Source organism: Palaemon carinicauda, chromosome 2 (genome assembly GCF_036898095.1).
Source record: "Palaemon carinicauda isolate YSFRI2023 chromosome 2, ASM3689809v2, whole genome shotgun sequence".
NCBI classification, from domain to species: domain Eukaryota; kingdom Metazoa; phylum Arthropoda; class Malacostraca; order Decapoda; family Palaemonidae; genus Palaemon; species Palaemon carinicauda.
The window spans coordinates 64,719,347-64,735,749 of NC_090726.1; the positions used below are offsets into that span (position 1 = coordinate 64,719,347).

The 16,403-nt window shown below is 43.5% G+C and overlaps 1 protein-coding gene across 1 annotated transcript in view; it reads left to right on the top strand.

The window, feature by feature from the left end:
• Window positions 1–16,403, top strand: part of LOC137618117 (large ribosomal subunit protein mL64-like) — a 148,738-nt gene that overhangs the window by 124,286 nt on the left and 8,049 nt on the right. The window contains exon 3 of the mRNA XM_068348122.1: window positions 2,633–2,732. Within this exon, the coding sequence (XP_068204223.1) occupies window positions 2,633–2,732 (100 nt within the window). The remainder of the gene's footprint in view (window positions 1–2,632; window positions 2,733–16,403) is intronic.

A 16,403-nucleotide genomic window follows, 5' to 3' on the forward strand; every position in this document is an offset into this window, starting at 1 on the left:
TTTTTTTAATTGTTAATCATTTCTCATATCGTTCATTTATTTCCATATTTCTTTTCCTCACTGGGCTATTTTTCCCTGTTGGACCCCTTGGGCTTATAGCATCTTGCTTTTCCAACTAGGGTTGTAGCTTAGATAATAATAATAATAATAATAATAATAATAATAATAATGTCTTGCTTGCAGGAGCATAACTGTATACAGTCTTCCCTTGTGAAGAGTATAGTGTAGTGTGTGGTTGGCCTCACAGTGCCAGAAGTTTGGTAAGAAGAGGGAAAAAGACCAAGTGAGATTCTTCCCCTTCTGGTTTTAGCAGAAGAAATCCAATGGTCATCTTTCTTCTCCTCTTGGAACTCAAGCTTCTAATTCTTCTCTGTCACCCTACTTTGGGGGAATACGAAAAGGAAGATGACTATGTGCTACTAGAGCAAGCTCAAAGCGAGACAGTGATATCTGCTTCCCCTAGAGTAGCAGATATATCTTCTGCTCACAGCAAACCTAATAAAACTTTTCTGATGATACTGCAAGTGGGGATGCCCTTAAGACATTATGGCTGTCTTTAGGACTAGAAGGAATACCTTCCAGAGAGAAACTGCAAGCCTTAGCTTCATTCAAGGCAAAGTCTCCATTTTTGGAACCTGCTTCATCTCCTACAACTGCCGAAGAAGCCCTTGGCTCTCCCAACTTGGGATTGGTTTCTCCAATTGACAGGAATAGCTAAACCGCTATCCTCGCCTCTTCTGTTCTCTGTCTTCTAGCCTTTTACCGGCTCTGTCTTCATCGGGGAAACAGTCTCTTAACTTTGATCACATTTGCAAGACGAAGAGGAATGATTCTCTTCAACAAGACGTGTTGTCTCCAATGGATCTGTCTTCTCCTCCTATTAGGAGACTTATAATTATGTCTTCTGAGGAAGAATCCTGTCGTAGAGTGATTTAGTCTCCGTACAGGAGCAAACATATCTTTGTGTGTGTCTCTGCTCACTCATTCTTTTGAGCGCTCACCTGGATCTCCCTGTGTGTGAGCATGTAAACTCCATGGAACACACACACTTGCCAAATTGTGCACATTCTTAAGTGGATCTTATGTCTCATTGCTCATGCACTTGTTTGCGCACTCACTTAAAATTTTGAGCAAGGCTCTCTTAGAAAGCAGACTAGTAGCGAGTGTGCCTCTGCGCTTGCAAACTACCTGGAAGTAGAAGTCACCTGTTCACACTAGCTCTATTGTGAGAGTCCTGTCCTATTAGTGATAAGTATGCACTTCTGAACTCACATGCCAATTTTCTAGAACCTGCTTCTTACTGACTTTGAAGATTTCTTTGGCATTCAAACACTCATATCAAGATGAGTACTCTACTATTCACCGCTGATCATCATTGACAGTGTATGAACCTATGAGAATGCACTCATCTGAGCATCCTAACCCTTTCCTTAGGAATGTTGATATGGTTTATAAGATGAGATGTAACAAAATGTTTTTGGTTTTTTAGACTTAGAATTTATTAATATTTTCCTCTCTCCATCACTTCATAAGTGTGGTAGCTAGCAATGTGACCCCTAGGTATGTTTTATAAAAGTAATCAAAATTATAATGTTTATTATTTTGATACTCAGCTTTTGAGTTACCTATGTCCTCACCTTCCTCTTGATTTTGTGATCTAAAGAGATTTGATTGACTAATTGAGGTCTGGAGAGACTTCTTTGACATGAAGCACTAAGTTTGCTTGTTCCTGAGGGCTGGAGTTGATCAAATGAGTGGCTATTGACCCATTTGATGATACTGTATATTTATTCCTATTCTCATACACAAAGACAGTGCAACAACTGCTGTATTTCTCCTATGCAGCACATCCTTTTGGAGGACACTAAAGGGGAAAGTTGGTTGATTTAATTAGATTTTTTTGGTGTTAAACTGCCATGATCTCTCAAATATGGGAGTCAGCATTATAAATTGCATGTAAGTTTCAATGATAAACGTAATTTTTATAACAATATTAGTTAATTTGAATACTTATCCACAACTAATTAGAATCTCTTCCTCCCACCATATTAGCACACCTAAACTAATAGCAAGCTCTGGCGAGAGCCAATGTTATTGCACCCTCAGCAGATTTGAGAAACCTTGTCAGTGGCAAGACAGTATTTGGTCATAAATAGAAAAGGGAGCAAACACTAATAGGTGGATTTAAGAAAAGCTTTCTTGAATTTTTTTATTACATACATACATACATATACCAAAGGCACCTCCCCCAATTTTGGGGGGTAGCCGACATCAACAATGAAACAAAACAAAAAGGGGACCTCTACTCTCTACGTTCAAGTTGACAAAACTGTTGCATCCAAACATGTAAGCAATTAGAGTTGGAGTAATTATTTAAATATCTTTATAAAAGTTTGGTTTACTTCTAAATGGCTAGGGATGCATCACTGTTAAGTCGATCATCTTGCAATATAATTTTGAGGAACTTAGATTATTCTATAGCAATAGTTGTTTGAATTGTGAAATACACAAATTATTTGGGGCGAAGTCAATTTGACACCAAGGGTTGACATAAAAAACAAGGAAGACTATATTGCTTTTATAATCTGTAATTTTCAGTATAAATTAACTAATACTTTTCACCTTTTTGCAGACAAAAGGAACTTGCTGAAAATGTAGCTAAACTCGAGGGTTGGAAAAAAGAAGTAAGAGAACGATATCAAAGTAAATTGAGGCAAGCTCAGGAGGCAAAAGTAAGTTACTTTTATATGCAATTCTTGTGTTTTATTATAATCTGCACCTCTATAAAATTTGTGAATCGTCATCTTTCCATCATGATACAGACCTTTATTTATTCCTTTTCTTATGTATTTATATTTTATTAAGATTTTCGTCCAAAATTGATGCGGCTAGGTAGAGATACCCTAGAGTGATTAAAGTAATGGGGAATCACTGAAAGAAGTCATTCTTCCAATATTACTTCAATCTATACTTCAACTTTGTTCCGATGAGTGTACAATGCAAACCATTATTTGTTCCCATGCAAATACAAACCCTCATCATTTAAATTGGTTTACTCGGTTGCTGTTTTGCTACGATCAGAATTAAGGAAATCGTAGGATTCTGTATCATTGTGTGGTTTTAGCAGTCTTGCTCACCTCGGGAAGTCAGATCCCCACCTTGGAGTGGGATTAAAATTCTGAGGTCCCTAAAGATGGCACCTTTTGAACTGCTCCACAGGGCTTCAGATTGAAACTTTATTCCAAAGACGGTCTTCCTTCTACCATTAGCCTTATCGAAGAGAGTGAGAGAGCTACATAGACTGTTAAATCTTGTTTCACACTCCAGGGTGTGGAAAGATCTGTCGTTCTATTTTGTACCCGAGTTTATAGCCAAGACCTAAAATCCATCAAATAATGATAATAGATTTGACTCATGACCCAGACAGTTTGTTACTTTGTCCTGTAAGGGCAGCTCGTCATTACCTTAAGAGAACTGCTTTCTTCTGTCCGTCCATCCCTAACTTGTTTGTAAGTATAAGAAACAAGAAACACCATATCTTTCTGTTTACGAGAAGTCATCCTTGAAGCCTGTAGATCTTCGGGAGAAATGCCGACCAGGCCCCCTCCCAAAGCCCATGTCATACATGGTGTTGCCGCAACCTTAGCGTTCCGCAAGAACCACTCAATAGCTGTTTGGAGAGAGACAAATGACTTTCACTCCACATTACTGCACCCACAGAGCACTGATTCAGTCTGACCTCAATAATCGCAGTCTCTTACTTCGCGGTTTCGGTTTTCCGCGGCCAAGGAGGAAAAAAAAATCTTTGTAGTTGTTGTTTACCCAACATTAAGAATTTGATTTCTAATAGTTGGCAACAGCATTGGGATGGCCAAGAACAATGCAATACCTATTAAATAAAAATTCTTATAAAAATTGCAATAAAATTCAAGCTGGGCAATGATTTCAAATAGCCCACGCTCCTTTACACTGGAAGCGTTGCACGCCACTATCCTAGCTCTCTGTACAGTGTGTAAAGAATTACAGCTATATTTGAAATAAACCGGATTTTGATTAAACTGGTGTTTCACTTAACTGTATCCAATAATAATGCATGTAATATTCACATCTTAGTATTGTACTGTATTTAGAATTAAAAACATAGTGAATTATAATCTCATGTATTGTTTACATTCAAATCAGCTGATCAAATCTGCGTAGTCCGTCGTCAACCTATATTCACTTACACGATATTATCCCACTGATATGACCATTTACTTTCACAGAATTACCTCACTTGATATAACCTATCATGCATATTAGTATGATATCTCCTTCACATTATTTTTTACCTTCACTTATTATATCCTTAATCCTTCTCCCAGATCCCTTTCGTACATTTACTTTGCTCTCATACACACATCTACAACGTATCTTTCCAACTCTTCATTCTCTTTATTTTTCGAGATTTCATTTATCTTCTCATTAGTTAGCATTCATTTGTCATTTTCATCTTATTAATCATTCTAAACACCTTTCTTATCCCTTATTCCATGTATTCCAATTCCTATTTTTTCATTCCTTCTTGCATTTCTCAAATTCATTGTTTTAAATATTTAACTTAGCCGGTGAATATATAATAGCTGCAACTCTGTTGCTCGACAGACACATACAGTAAAAACTAGCCAGCGATCGCTATACAGGTTGCGGGTGTGCCCACCAGCGCCAACTGTCGGCCAGATACCACTCTCGATGTAAACAAAGACTCAATTTCTTCTCTGTCGACGTGTCGACAAGACGTACTTTACTCGCTGTTGAACCTGGAGTTTTTCCCATCTTATTTGGTGAAGTACTTTAATTTGGTTTGAGCTTTCGCAGTACAGGTGTTTTTCTTTAAATAAATCCTTGAACTCTTTTTTGGATCGGATTAATTGTTGATGACTTAGATCGTTTTTTGGAATTTTCCCTTGACTAATTCAAAATGGCTGACCCTTCACAAGTTCCCAAGTTCAGAAAATGTAATGCTAGGGATTGTCATAGGCGTCTTCCAAAGGCTTCTCTCGACCCTCACACTGTTTGTTCCAATTGTCGGGGTAAAACCTGTCAATTGGAAGATCGGTGTGAGGAATGCGTGGGCCTTTCGGAATTCGATTTTCTCGAATTTGAGAAATATACACGCAGACTAGAGAGAGATAGGGTAAGGAGAAGTTCTTCTAGGTCGGTAGATTTTTCCTCTCCACATGCCCCTGAACCTAATCCTTCCCCTGTAGTGGTTGTTCCTAACCCCCCTCCTAGCACTCAGGAACCGTCGATGGCAGACATGATGCGTGCTATTCATGCCTTGGGGGAGAGAGTTGAGTCTTTAGCAAGTGACCGAAATCAACTCATGGCGGACGTTAAGGAACTCAAGTGCCAAAGTGCCACGAAGGATAGTGTCAAAGTGCCTAGTGTTACGCAAAGTGTTGTGAACAGTGTTGCGCTCGAGGGTTCGTCTGTTCGTGCCTGTCGTCCTCCTAGTCCGGGACCTCTTGCAAGCTCCCAAGCCCAGGGGAGAAGCAATGTCGTACGACTCATGGGTTCGAGAGGCCTTGATCAGCGAACAGACGTTCCCTCTATGGTATCAGGCGTATCTCTCCAAGATCGCCCCTACCAACGTAAGACGAGAGAGCCCATTTTTACCTCGTCGTCCGAAGGTGTTTCTCGTAAGAAACCTTGGACCAAGGTCTCCAGACCTTTAAAGCGTCAGTCGGTCCCTTCAGGACAAGTCCAACGTCCCGGATGTAGCCACTGGGACAGTTTGGACCCGTTGCCGTCATCTGATGACTGCTCGCCGCCTAAGAGAGGCAAAGTTGTGCCGTCTCAGTCGCTCACCCCATCTGTTACCGCACCTGCTTCCGTAGACCCTAAATGGGTGTTACTGCTAGACATGCAGTCCAAGCTTGCGTCCTTGATGGGGGACTACAATGCGGAGAAGGTTGCCGCTGTACCTACTGGCCAGCAACCATCCAAGCGGTCTGTTGTGCGTCCTGTTGACGTTGAGGTAGCTTTCTCGCGTCAACCAGTTGGGGTTGTACCTCCACCGATGCGACCCAGTGTGGATTTCCAGCCGCACGTTGACGTTAGGCAACGCACGGATGTGGTTGGTGACGTTCAGGACGTTCATCAACCATCAGAGGTGACTTGTTTTGACGCGGTGCGTCAACCTCCGCAACCCGGTATGGTGTTGACTGCACAACCCAGACGGTCTAAACAGTCTCGGGTGGACGCTGTGCGTCCTCGCGCACCTGTGGTTGTTGACAGTTTCCAGACTGTTCAACAGTTCCATGACGCTGCGTCCGGCTCCGTCACGTATGCTCCAGTGCGCCCGGACTCGGCGAGTCAAACGTTGCCCACACCTTTGCCGTTTTCTCATCAGTTATCGGATGAGGAACTGTCAGATGAGGACGTTGCTGAACCACATCCTGAGGATCAACCTTCAGAACTTGATGAGCCTAAAGCAGTTCAACCATCCTTGGACTTTAGAAAAGTCATGGCTGTGTTTAAGGAGTTGTTCCCTGACCACTTTGTTTCTGTGGCTCCTCGTTCGTCGCCGTCGGAGTTTGTCTTAGGCGTTCCTGCTACCGTGCCTGCCTTTACTAAACTCGTTCTCTCTCGCTCATCCAAGAGAGCTTTGCGGCTGTTGGGCGATTGGTTAGAGACCAAGAAGAGTTTAGGGAAGACAGCATTTGCCTTCCCCCCATCTAAACTCTCGTCTAGATCGAGCGTCTGGTATGCCACGGGAGAAGTTCTCGGCTTGGGAGTTCCTGCCTCTGCCCAGGGCGACTTCTCAAGTCTTGTAGACTCTCCCCGCCGCCTTGCCATGAGACGCTCGAAGATTTGTTGGTCACCATCGGACCTGGACCACCTTCTTAAAGGTATATTTAGGGCGTTCGAAGTCTTTAACTTCCTAGACTGGTGTTTAGGAGCCCTGAGTAGGAAAATCTCTTCTGCTGATAAGGATGTTTCCTTACTCATTATGTCCTGCATGGACAAGGCCGTCCGTGATGGGTCCAACGAACTTGCCGCTTCATTCACGTCCGGAGTCCTGAAGAAACGAGAGTCTCTATGTTCTTTCCTGTCTGCTGGAGTGACGCCATGCCAAAGATCTGAGCTACTCTTTGCGCCCTTGTCCAAGTGCCTGTTTCCTGAAGTCTTGGTTAAGGAAATTGCCTTGTCTTTAGTGCAGAAGGACACCCACGATCTAGTTGCGTCCTCGGCTCGCAAAGCTCCCCCTTTGCCTACATTGTCTGCTAGACCTAGGATAGACACTCCAGCGTCTCGGTTTATCCCGCCCTTTCGTGGCAGAGCCTCCAGCAGGGGAGGTGCTCGTGCCGAAGGGAAGCGAGGGAAGAGGAAAGGATCCAAGTCCTCTAAGGGCAGAGTCTGACTGCCCGCAACTTCAGACAGCAGTAGGAGCCAGACTCAAGAACTTCTGGCAAGCCTGGGAGAAGAGAGGCGCAGATCAACAATCTGTGAGGTTGCTCAGAGAGGGGTACAAAATCCCTTTTGTACGCAAACCCCCTCTAGCGACGTCCCCCATCGATCTCTCTCCCAGGTACAGAGAGGAAGAAAAGAGACAAGCCCTGAAACTGGAAGTGTCTCTTTTGCTAGAGAAGGGAGCGGTTATCAAAGTCTCGGACCTTCAATCACCGGGGTTTTACAACCGTCTCTTCCTAGTATCAAAGAAGACAGGAGGGTGGAGACCGGTGCTAGACGTCAGTGCTCTGAATGTCTTTGTCACAAAGACGAAGTTTACCATGGAGACCACAAAGTCAGTCTTAGCAGCGGTCAGAAAGGAAGACTGGATGGTCTCTCTAGACCTAAGGGACGCCTACTTCCACATCCCCATTCACTCAGACTCCCAACCCTTTCTGAGATTCGTCTTCGAAGATGTGGTGTACCAGTTTCGGGCCCTGTGCTTTGGCCTAAGCACAGCTCCTCTCGTGTTTACGAGGCTTATGAGGAATGTGGCGAAATTCCTCCACTTATCGGACATCCGAGCCTCCCTTTATTTGGACGACTGGCTTCTCAGAGCCTCTTCCAGTCGTCGCTGTCTGAAGGATCTCAATTGGACTCTAGATCTGACCAAGGAATTGGGACTCCTAGTCAATTTGGAAAAGTCGCAGCTGGTCCCATCCCAAACTATTCTGTATTTAGGGATGGAGATTCACAGTCAAGCTTTTCGGGCTTTTCCGTCGGCCCCCAGAATAGATCAAGCCCTGCTCTCCATCCAGAAGATGCTGAAGAAAGAACGCTGCTCAGTCAGGCTGTGGATGAGTCTGGTAGGGACGCTGTCATCCCTAGAGCAATTTGTCTCACTAGGAAGGCTACACCTCCGTCCTCTTCAATTCCATCTGGCTTTTCACTGGAAAAAGGACAAGACGCTAGAGGCGGTCTCGATCCCGATTTCCGAAAAGATAAAGTCTTGTCTGACTTGGTGGAAGGACAATATCAGCCTTCGAGAGGGTCTTCCCCTGGCAGTTCAGATACCCAACCACGTTCTCTTCTCGGACGCATCGGACTTGGGCTGGGGCGCGACGCTGGACGGTCGGGAATGCTCAGGTCTGTGGAACTCGAGTCAGAGGAGCATGCATATCAATAGCAAGGAGCTTTTGGCGGTTCATCTGGCCTTGATAAGCTTCGAGTATCTCCTTCGAGGCAAAGTGGTGGAAGTAAACTCGGACAACACCACGGCCTTGGCGTACATTTCCAAACAGGGAGGTACCCACTCACTGACGTTGTACGAGATCGCAAGGGACCTGCTCATCTGGTCAAAAGATCGAGGCATCTCCCTAGTAACGAGGTTCATCCAGGGCGACTTGAACGTCCTAGCAGATTGTCTCAGTCGGAAAGGTCAAGTAATTCCAACCGAATGGACCCTCCACAAGGATGTGTGCAAGAGACTTTGGGCGACTTGGGGTCAACCCACCATAGATCTCTTTGCAACCTCGCTGACCAAGAGGCTTCCAATCTATTGCTCTCCAGTCCCGGACCCAGCAGCAATACATATAGATGCCTTCCTCCTAGATTGGTCACATCTGGATCTTTACGCATTCCCACCATTCAAGATTGTCAACAAGGTACTGCAGAAATTCGCCTCTCACGAAGGGACAAGGTTGACGTTAGTTGCTCCCCTCTGGCCCGCGAGAGAATGGTTCACCGAGGTACTTCGATGGTTAGTAGACGTTCCCAGAAGTCTTCCTCTAAGAGTAGACCTTCTACGTCAGCCACACGTAAAGAAGGTACACCAAAGCCTCCACGCTCTTCGTCTGACTGCCTTCAGACTATCGAAAGACTCGAGAGCTAGAGGCTTTTCGAAGGAGGCAGCCAGTGCGATTGCTAGAGCAAGGAGAGCGTCTACCATTAGAGTCTACCAATCGAAGTGGGAAGTCTTCCGAGACTGGTGCAAGTCAGTTTCCGTATCCTCGACCAGTACCTCTGTAGCCCAAATAGCTGATTTTCTCTTATACCTGAGAAAAGGACGATCCCTTTCAGCTCCCACTATCAAGGGCTACAGAAGCATGTTGGCCTCGGTCTTCCGGCATAGAGGCTTAGATCTTTCCAACAATAAAGATCTACAAGACCTCCTTAAGTCTTTCGAGACCACTAAGGAGCGTCGTTTGGCTACTCCTGGGTGGAATTTAGACGTGGTCCTAAGATTCCTCATGTCAGACAGGTTTGAGCCTTTACAGTCAGCCTCCCTGAAAGATCTCACTCTTAAGACTCTTTTCCTGGTATGCTTGGCCTCGGCTAAAAGAGTCAGTGAGCTTCATGCCTTCAGCAAGAACATCGGATTTTCGTCAGAAAAAGCTACTTGTTCTCTGCAACTTGGTTTTCTAGCCAAAAATGAGCTACCTTCTCGTCCTTGGCCTAAATCTTTCGATATTCCCAGCTTATCGGAGATCGTAGGCAATGAACTAGAAAGAGTCTTATGCCCTGTTAGAGCTCTTAAGTTCTACTTAGCTCGTACTAAACCTTTACGAGGCCAATCTGAAGCTTTATGGTGTTCGTTTAAGAAACCATCCTTGCCCATGTCAAAGAATGCTTTGTCATACTTTATCAGATTGTTAATACGAGAAGCTCATTCACACTTAAGTGAGGAAGACCGATCTTTGCTTAAGGTTAAGACGCACGAGGTTAGAGCTGTAGCAACTTCCGTGGCCTTTAAGCAAAATAGATCTCTGCAAAGTATCATGGACGCAACCTATTGGAGAAGCAAGTCAGTGTTCGCGTCATTTTACTTGAAAGATGTCCAGTCTCTTTACGAGAACTGCTACACACTGGGACCATTCGTAGCAGCGAGTGCAGTAGTGGGTGAGGGCTCAACCACTACAATTCCCTAATTCCATATCCTTTTAATCTGTCTCTTGAAATGTTTTAATGTTGTTTTTATGGGTTGTCCGGAAGGCTAAGAAGCCTTTCGCATCCTGGTTGATTTGGCGGGTGGTCAAAATCATTTCTTGAGAGCGCCCAGATTAGGGGTTTGATGAGGTCCTGTTGTATGGGTTGCAGCCCTTGATACTTCAGCTCCTGGGGGTCTGTCAGCATCCTAAGAGGATCGCTGGGCTCCGTAAGGAAGACGTACTTACAGGGCAGAGTAATCGTCTAAGTCGACTTCCTTACCAGGTACCTATTTATTTTGGTTTTGTTATATTGATAACTGTCAAAATGAAATAAAAACTCTTAGCTTATACGATGTAAACATATTTAACTGGTCTCTACCCACCTCCTTGGGTGTGAATCAGCTATTATATATTCACCGGCTAAGTTAAATATTTAAAAATGATATTTTAATTATAAAATAAATTTTTGAATATACTTACCCGGTGAATATATAAATTAAATGACCCTCCCTTCCTCCCCAATAGAGACGCAGTGGGATGAGAAGAAATTGAGTCTTTGTTTACATCGAGAGTGGTATCTGGCCGACAGTTGGCGCTGGTGGGCACACCCGCAACCTGTATAGCGATTGCTGGCGAGTTTTTACTGTATGTGTCTGTCGAGCAACAGAGTTGCAGCTATTATATATTCACCGGGTAAGTATATTAAAAATTTATTTTGTAATTAAAATATCATATTTCGCTAATTTATTTGAATTAGTGTAGATTTGGCGGAGGAAATGAGCAAGAAGGAACTTGGCTACCATAAGGCCTGGGCAATCTGAACGCACGCATGCACGCTACCGCCTCCCACTTTGTCTCGTCTCTTTGTCATATTGTGTCGTCCTTCTCTTTCCCTGGTGTTTCATTTAACTGTATCCAATAATAATGCATGTAATATTCACATTATGGTATCGTATTTGTAATTAAAAAATAGAAAATTATGATCTTATGCATTGTTTACATTCAAATCAGCTGATCAATCCTGCCTAGTCCGTCGTTAACCTCAATTTTGGGATCAAATAACTCCCTTATTATAAAGGCATGCTCTCGAAGGATATTTCATATTTACTGAAAGAAACAATTATTACTTGATCTATCATTTTCCAATAATCATACTAATTCCAATAGTTTTATTTGAAATGTTTCGCTCATATTTTATTTACTTGTACCGAGTTGAATTGCATAATGGTAACGGGAGTTTCATTCATGTTGCCGATACACAATATTCTATAGTTTCTAGCTCTAGGGTGCTTGATTATAAAGCCTCAATAGAGACTTAGCAAAGAAACGAAGATTTCATTTATTACAGAGAGAGAGAGTGTATGAATAATTTGAAGTTTTCTGGTATCCTAACATTCAATAAAAGAGAACTAATACTGTAATGAGTCACAAATGTATTATAAGAAAATTGATAGATTATAATGCATCGGTGCTAATGTACTACTTTATTAACTATATATAGATGTTTTGAATAAGTTAAGAAATAGTATACACAATATTTTGTGTTATTGATTTGCTAAGATGACTCGTAACCTATGCCACTACACAACTTCCTACTGTATACACTTTTTTAAGCAGGAATACAGCTCATTTCATAAACTAAAAACTTAAATATCTCAATAATACAGTAATTGTTTCTTTTAAATATTCAAACAAAAACAGTGCATTTGATTACATTTCAACTGCTGATTTCTCTCTCTCTCTCTCTCTCTCTCTCTCTCTCTCTCTCTCTCTCTCTCTCTCTCTCTCTCTCTCTCTCTCTCAAATACGTAACAGTATCCTATTTACATTCAATATTTACAGTACAGGGTAGCTGTGGAAAAATAAATAGTAATTGTTAGTAATTGTGTTACATGAGGCTTTTTATTAAATGTACAGTATCCAAAAATATGAAAGTATGGTAAGGAATGAAGTTGTTCCATACCCCACCTACTGTACTGTACTTTTGTAAGGAAATATGATTACAGTATATAAAGAGCAGTGCATGTACACAGTATTTACATGTATTACCGTAACTACATACATTGCAGTACTTTTAACTGTACAGCACTGTACATGTACTTACCGAAAAATATTCGGCCCAAACGCTAGTGGGTGAGGTGGATCCATATGCTGTGTAGTTAATAAATTATATGAACAATGAAGGGACTAACTGCACGGCATGACACATCTATGTGGACGAGTCATCACTGCTGTAAGGGTAGATTTAAAATTGATTAGTGTACAGTACACAATAATAAAAAGTAAAATTCAAATGTAATACCTTAACCTTAATTTCTAAGTTAATTGATACTTAAAATGTACTGTCACAGTACAGTACGTACTTGAATGAAAATATGTCTTTTATGAAATTTTTTGTACTGTAAATGAAAAAAAAATTAAATATCTTATACACTGTAGTACGGATAAAATGTTAAATGAAAAGTGTAAAAAAATATCGTACTATTAAAGGGGAGGAGGGTTGTCAACGTCATCACCGTCACTCGTTGACTCTGGAGGTGGGGTTGCCGGAGGAGGGGTTGCCGGGGGGTTGCTGGAGGAGGGGTGTCAGGGGCAGGAGATGCCATCGTTGGAGGTGGTGTCGATGGTCGACTCGTGGGTTGGTGAAGGTGGTTTTGGTTGACGGGGGAAAAATATTGTGATGGGGAGCTGCTTCGCCAACCTTTTTATGTCGTCCAACCTGCTCTTGTAGCCGGTGACACCCTCGTCCATCGCACGCATGAACTTCAGAGACTGCATCAAGGAATAGTCCATGCTGTACGCCCTCTCTTTCAAGTCCTCGAGTGTCCTTGACATCGCCGCCAACTTCTCGCGGGTAATGCCTTCTTCCTCCTTGCCGACATCACTGGGTGCCTCCTCCTCTTCCTCACTCTCTGACCGGACTAGGTCTGCAAGGTCTTCCTCAGACAATTCCTGGTCATGGCCTTCCAACAACTCCAAAATATCGTGTTCGGAAACATCCTGGAAGCCTTCAGCTTCGACTTCCTTTGCCAAAGTGACTATCTTCTTCAGCTTCTGAAGTCCTTAACGCACCCTGGCCACACACGTTTCCAGCAGGCGTTGACAGTCTCTGTTTTAATGTCCTGAAGGGACTCCTGGACAAGACAGACAGTCTGCTATCATGAATCTTCTCCAGTACTCCATCACGTTGAGGTCAGGGTCGTTGTCTGTGGCATTTTGGAGTCACGCCATCACACGCTGGCTGTAGTGGGCCTTGAAGTTCTTTATTACCCCCTGGTCCATAGGCTGGATCAGGGAAGTGGTGTTCGGAGGAAAGAACACCACTTGAACATTAGGCTCCGTCACACCAACGCTGGATGGATGTCTGGGAGCGTTGTCGAGGGTGAGGAGAACCTTGAACTCCAGGTCCTTCTTCTAAAGGTAGTTCTTGACCTCCGGAAAGAAGCACAATTAGAACCTGTTTTGGAAGAATTCCTTGGTCGTCCATGCTTTCTTATTGTGCATCCAATGCACAGGCAGCAAGTATAGGTTGAGACGTTGAAATGCACGGGGCCTTGCTGACTTGTAAATGAAGTCAGGCTTGATAAGGTGGTCGGCGGCGTTACCGCACATCATCAACGTACACCTGGGGAAGACAGAAAGGGCCACATTAGAATTACAGTTCATTAAGCTAAGCTATGGTATGCAGCTCTTCTAGGAGGACACTCCAAAATCAAACAATTGTTCTCTAATCTTGGGTAGTGCCATAGCTTCTGTACCATGGTCATCCACTATCTTGGGTTAGAGTTCTCTTGCTTGAGGGTACACTCTGGCATACTATTCTATCAATTTCTCTTCCTTTTGTTTTGTTAAAGTTTATATAGTTTGTTTAGGAGATATTTATTTTAATGTTATTACTGTTCTTAAAATTTTTATTTTTCCTTTTTTCCCTTCCTCACTGGGCTATTTTCCCTATTGGAGCCCTTGGGCTTATAGCATCCTGCTTTTCCAACTATGGTTGTAGCTGTGGAAGTAATAATAATAATAATACAGTAGTAACTTAACGTTATAAAGTACAAATACTTGTAAAATTGATTTCCCACAACTCATTTAAATTTGTGTAACAGTACAAACACAATGTAGGACAATAGAAAAAAATGAGAAGAATTAACACCATTATCCTTCCTGTCCTCTGCTGCCTTAAACCCGGGTGCACGGCGTTCCTCCTGAGCTATGAACGTCCTTTGAGGCATCTTCTTCCAAAACAAGCCTGTTAAAAAATAAAATTACATTGAAATACTGTATAGTGTAGTACAACACTGTATTAGTACTGCCTGTTATTCTACATAACGAAAATTATTCAAACAAAATTTGAACATTCATGCACACTCAAAATGCAAAGATTTTTTTATACAGTAATAAATCAAATACTGTACTGTAATGAAAACTCCTCAAAAATCATTTCAAAATTACAAAATTAGATCGTACAGTACTGTACGTAAAAGTGTACAGTACTGAACGCATCTACTGTACTGTACAGTCCTGTGTGGCAGACACTTGTCTTTACATTTGGGAAATTATTTAAATAAGATTTGAACATTCCCGCACACTCAAAATGCGAAGAGTACTGTACTGTACAGTACAGTACAGTAATAGTAAAACAGATTTTGAGCAAAGTGAAAAAACCTCAGGATCGAACTTAACCCTAAAACGAATGTGGGCAAAGCTCACCTACTTCATTCGCAGAGCGGATTCTGATCGTACACCCGCAGGTCATGATCCGAGAAAAATTGCTTCCTCACTGAACTTTTTTCGCTCATACACTGGTTGGAAGTCCTCCAGAGTGTTTTACAAACATTATGGGAAGCAAGTGCACGAAATCAAACATTATGTGGTGGCGGCAGGTAGTGTGGTGAAACCTGTCGTCTAGTGCTGCAATGAACAGTGAATTGATTGAGACTCTCAATTCGGGTGAAAAGATGTTTGTTCCGTAACCGAAATACAAACCACGCTATTTACATTGGGTTTACCTTTTAGCGTAGCTGAAATGACGAGCCAATAGTTTTTAACGAGGGTTAATTACCCCCGCGCTAGTTAGCGGGGGGTAGGGGAAGGGTAGCTTGCTACCCCTCCCCCCCACACACCGGTGATTTGCTTCACTTCACTTTTGGCTCCGGCGATGAACAGACGTGTCTGTCCATCGTCCTCGTTGACAGCCTTTAATCTTTTTTCTGCTTTTTCTTTACAGTGTGTGTGTGTTAGAAGTTGACCACCTTTATTATTGCTATGCGTACGTGCCCTGGAATTGCCGGCCGCCCTTGTGGTACCTTTATGTCGGCCACGGACATGGATCCTCACACCCTTTGCCCACAGTGTCGAGGCCGACGGTGTGATCAGGAAAATATGTGTAGTGAGTGCAGGGAGTGGTCTGCCTCATAGTGGGAGAGGTTTGGCCGCCGGCGTAAGAAGAAGTCCAAGAGAGACCGTTCTCCTTCCGGGGTTGCCTTGAAGGAGGAAGGTTCTCGGGACTCTTCTTTCGCCGCCCAAACCTCCTCCGAAGCTCCCCCTCGTTCGGCTCCTAAGGAGAGTCGGCCGAGTGGTAGCGCAGGCCCTAGTTCTGTTTCCCGACCTTGGGTGGGGGGAGAGGGCGTTGCCTCCCATAGCGGGGCGGTTCCCCCTCCTCCTCCGGGGGAGGTTATTGATGAATCACTGTCTAATGATGATCTTTTACAGATTTGGGCTTCCCTGGGGCTTAAGGGCTTGCCCTCCAGGGTTGCCCTGATTGACCTTGTCCAGTTGGGGGCCGCCGTTAAGCAGTCGCCGGTGATAGCAGAGGTAGACCCTCTGTCTATCGTCGACGTCGTGGTGGCAGAGGCCTCCGACGGGGCGGGGCAATCCTCTGCAGGTGCAGTTGGGCATGTTGGTGCTGACGGCTCTCCTCCCCCTTCGTACGTCCTTCGAAGGGGGAAGGGAGTCCTACGGGCTCTTCTGCTGTCCAGCTTCCCTCTAAGGGGAGTGCCTTGACTGAGACTCCCCTTCGGACGAAGAGGAGGGTCACCAGGA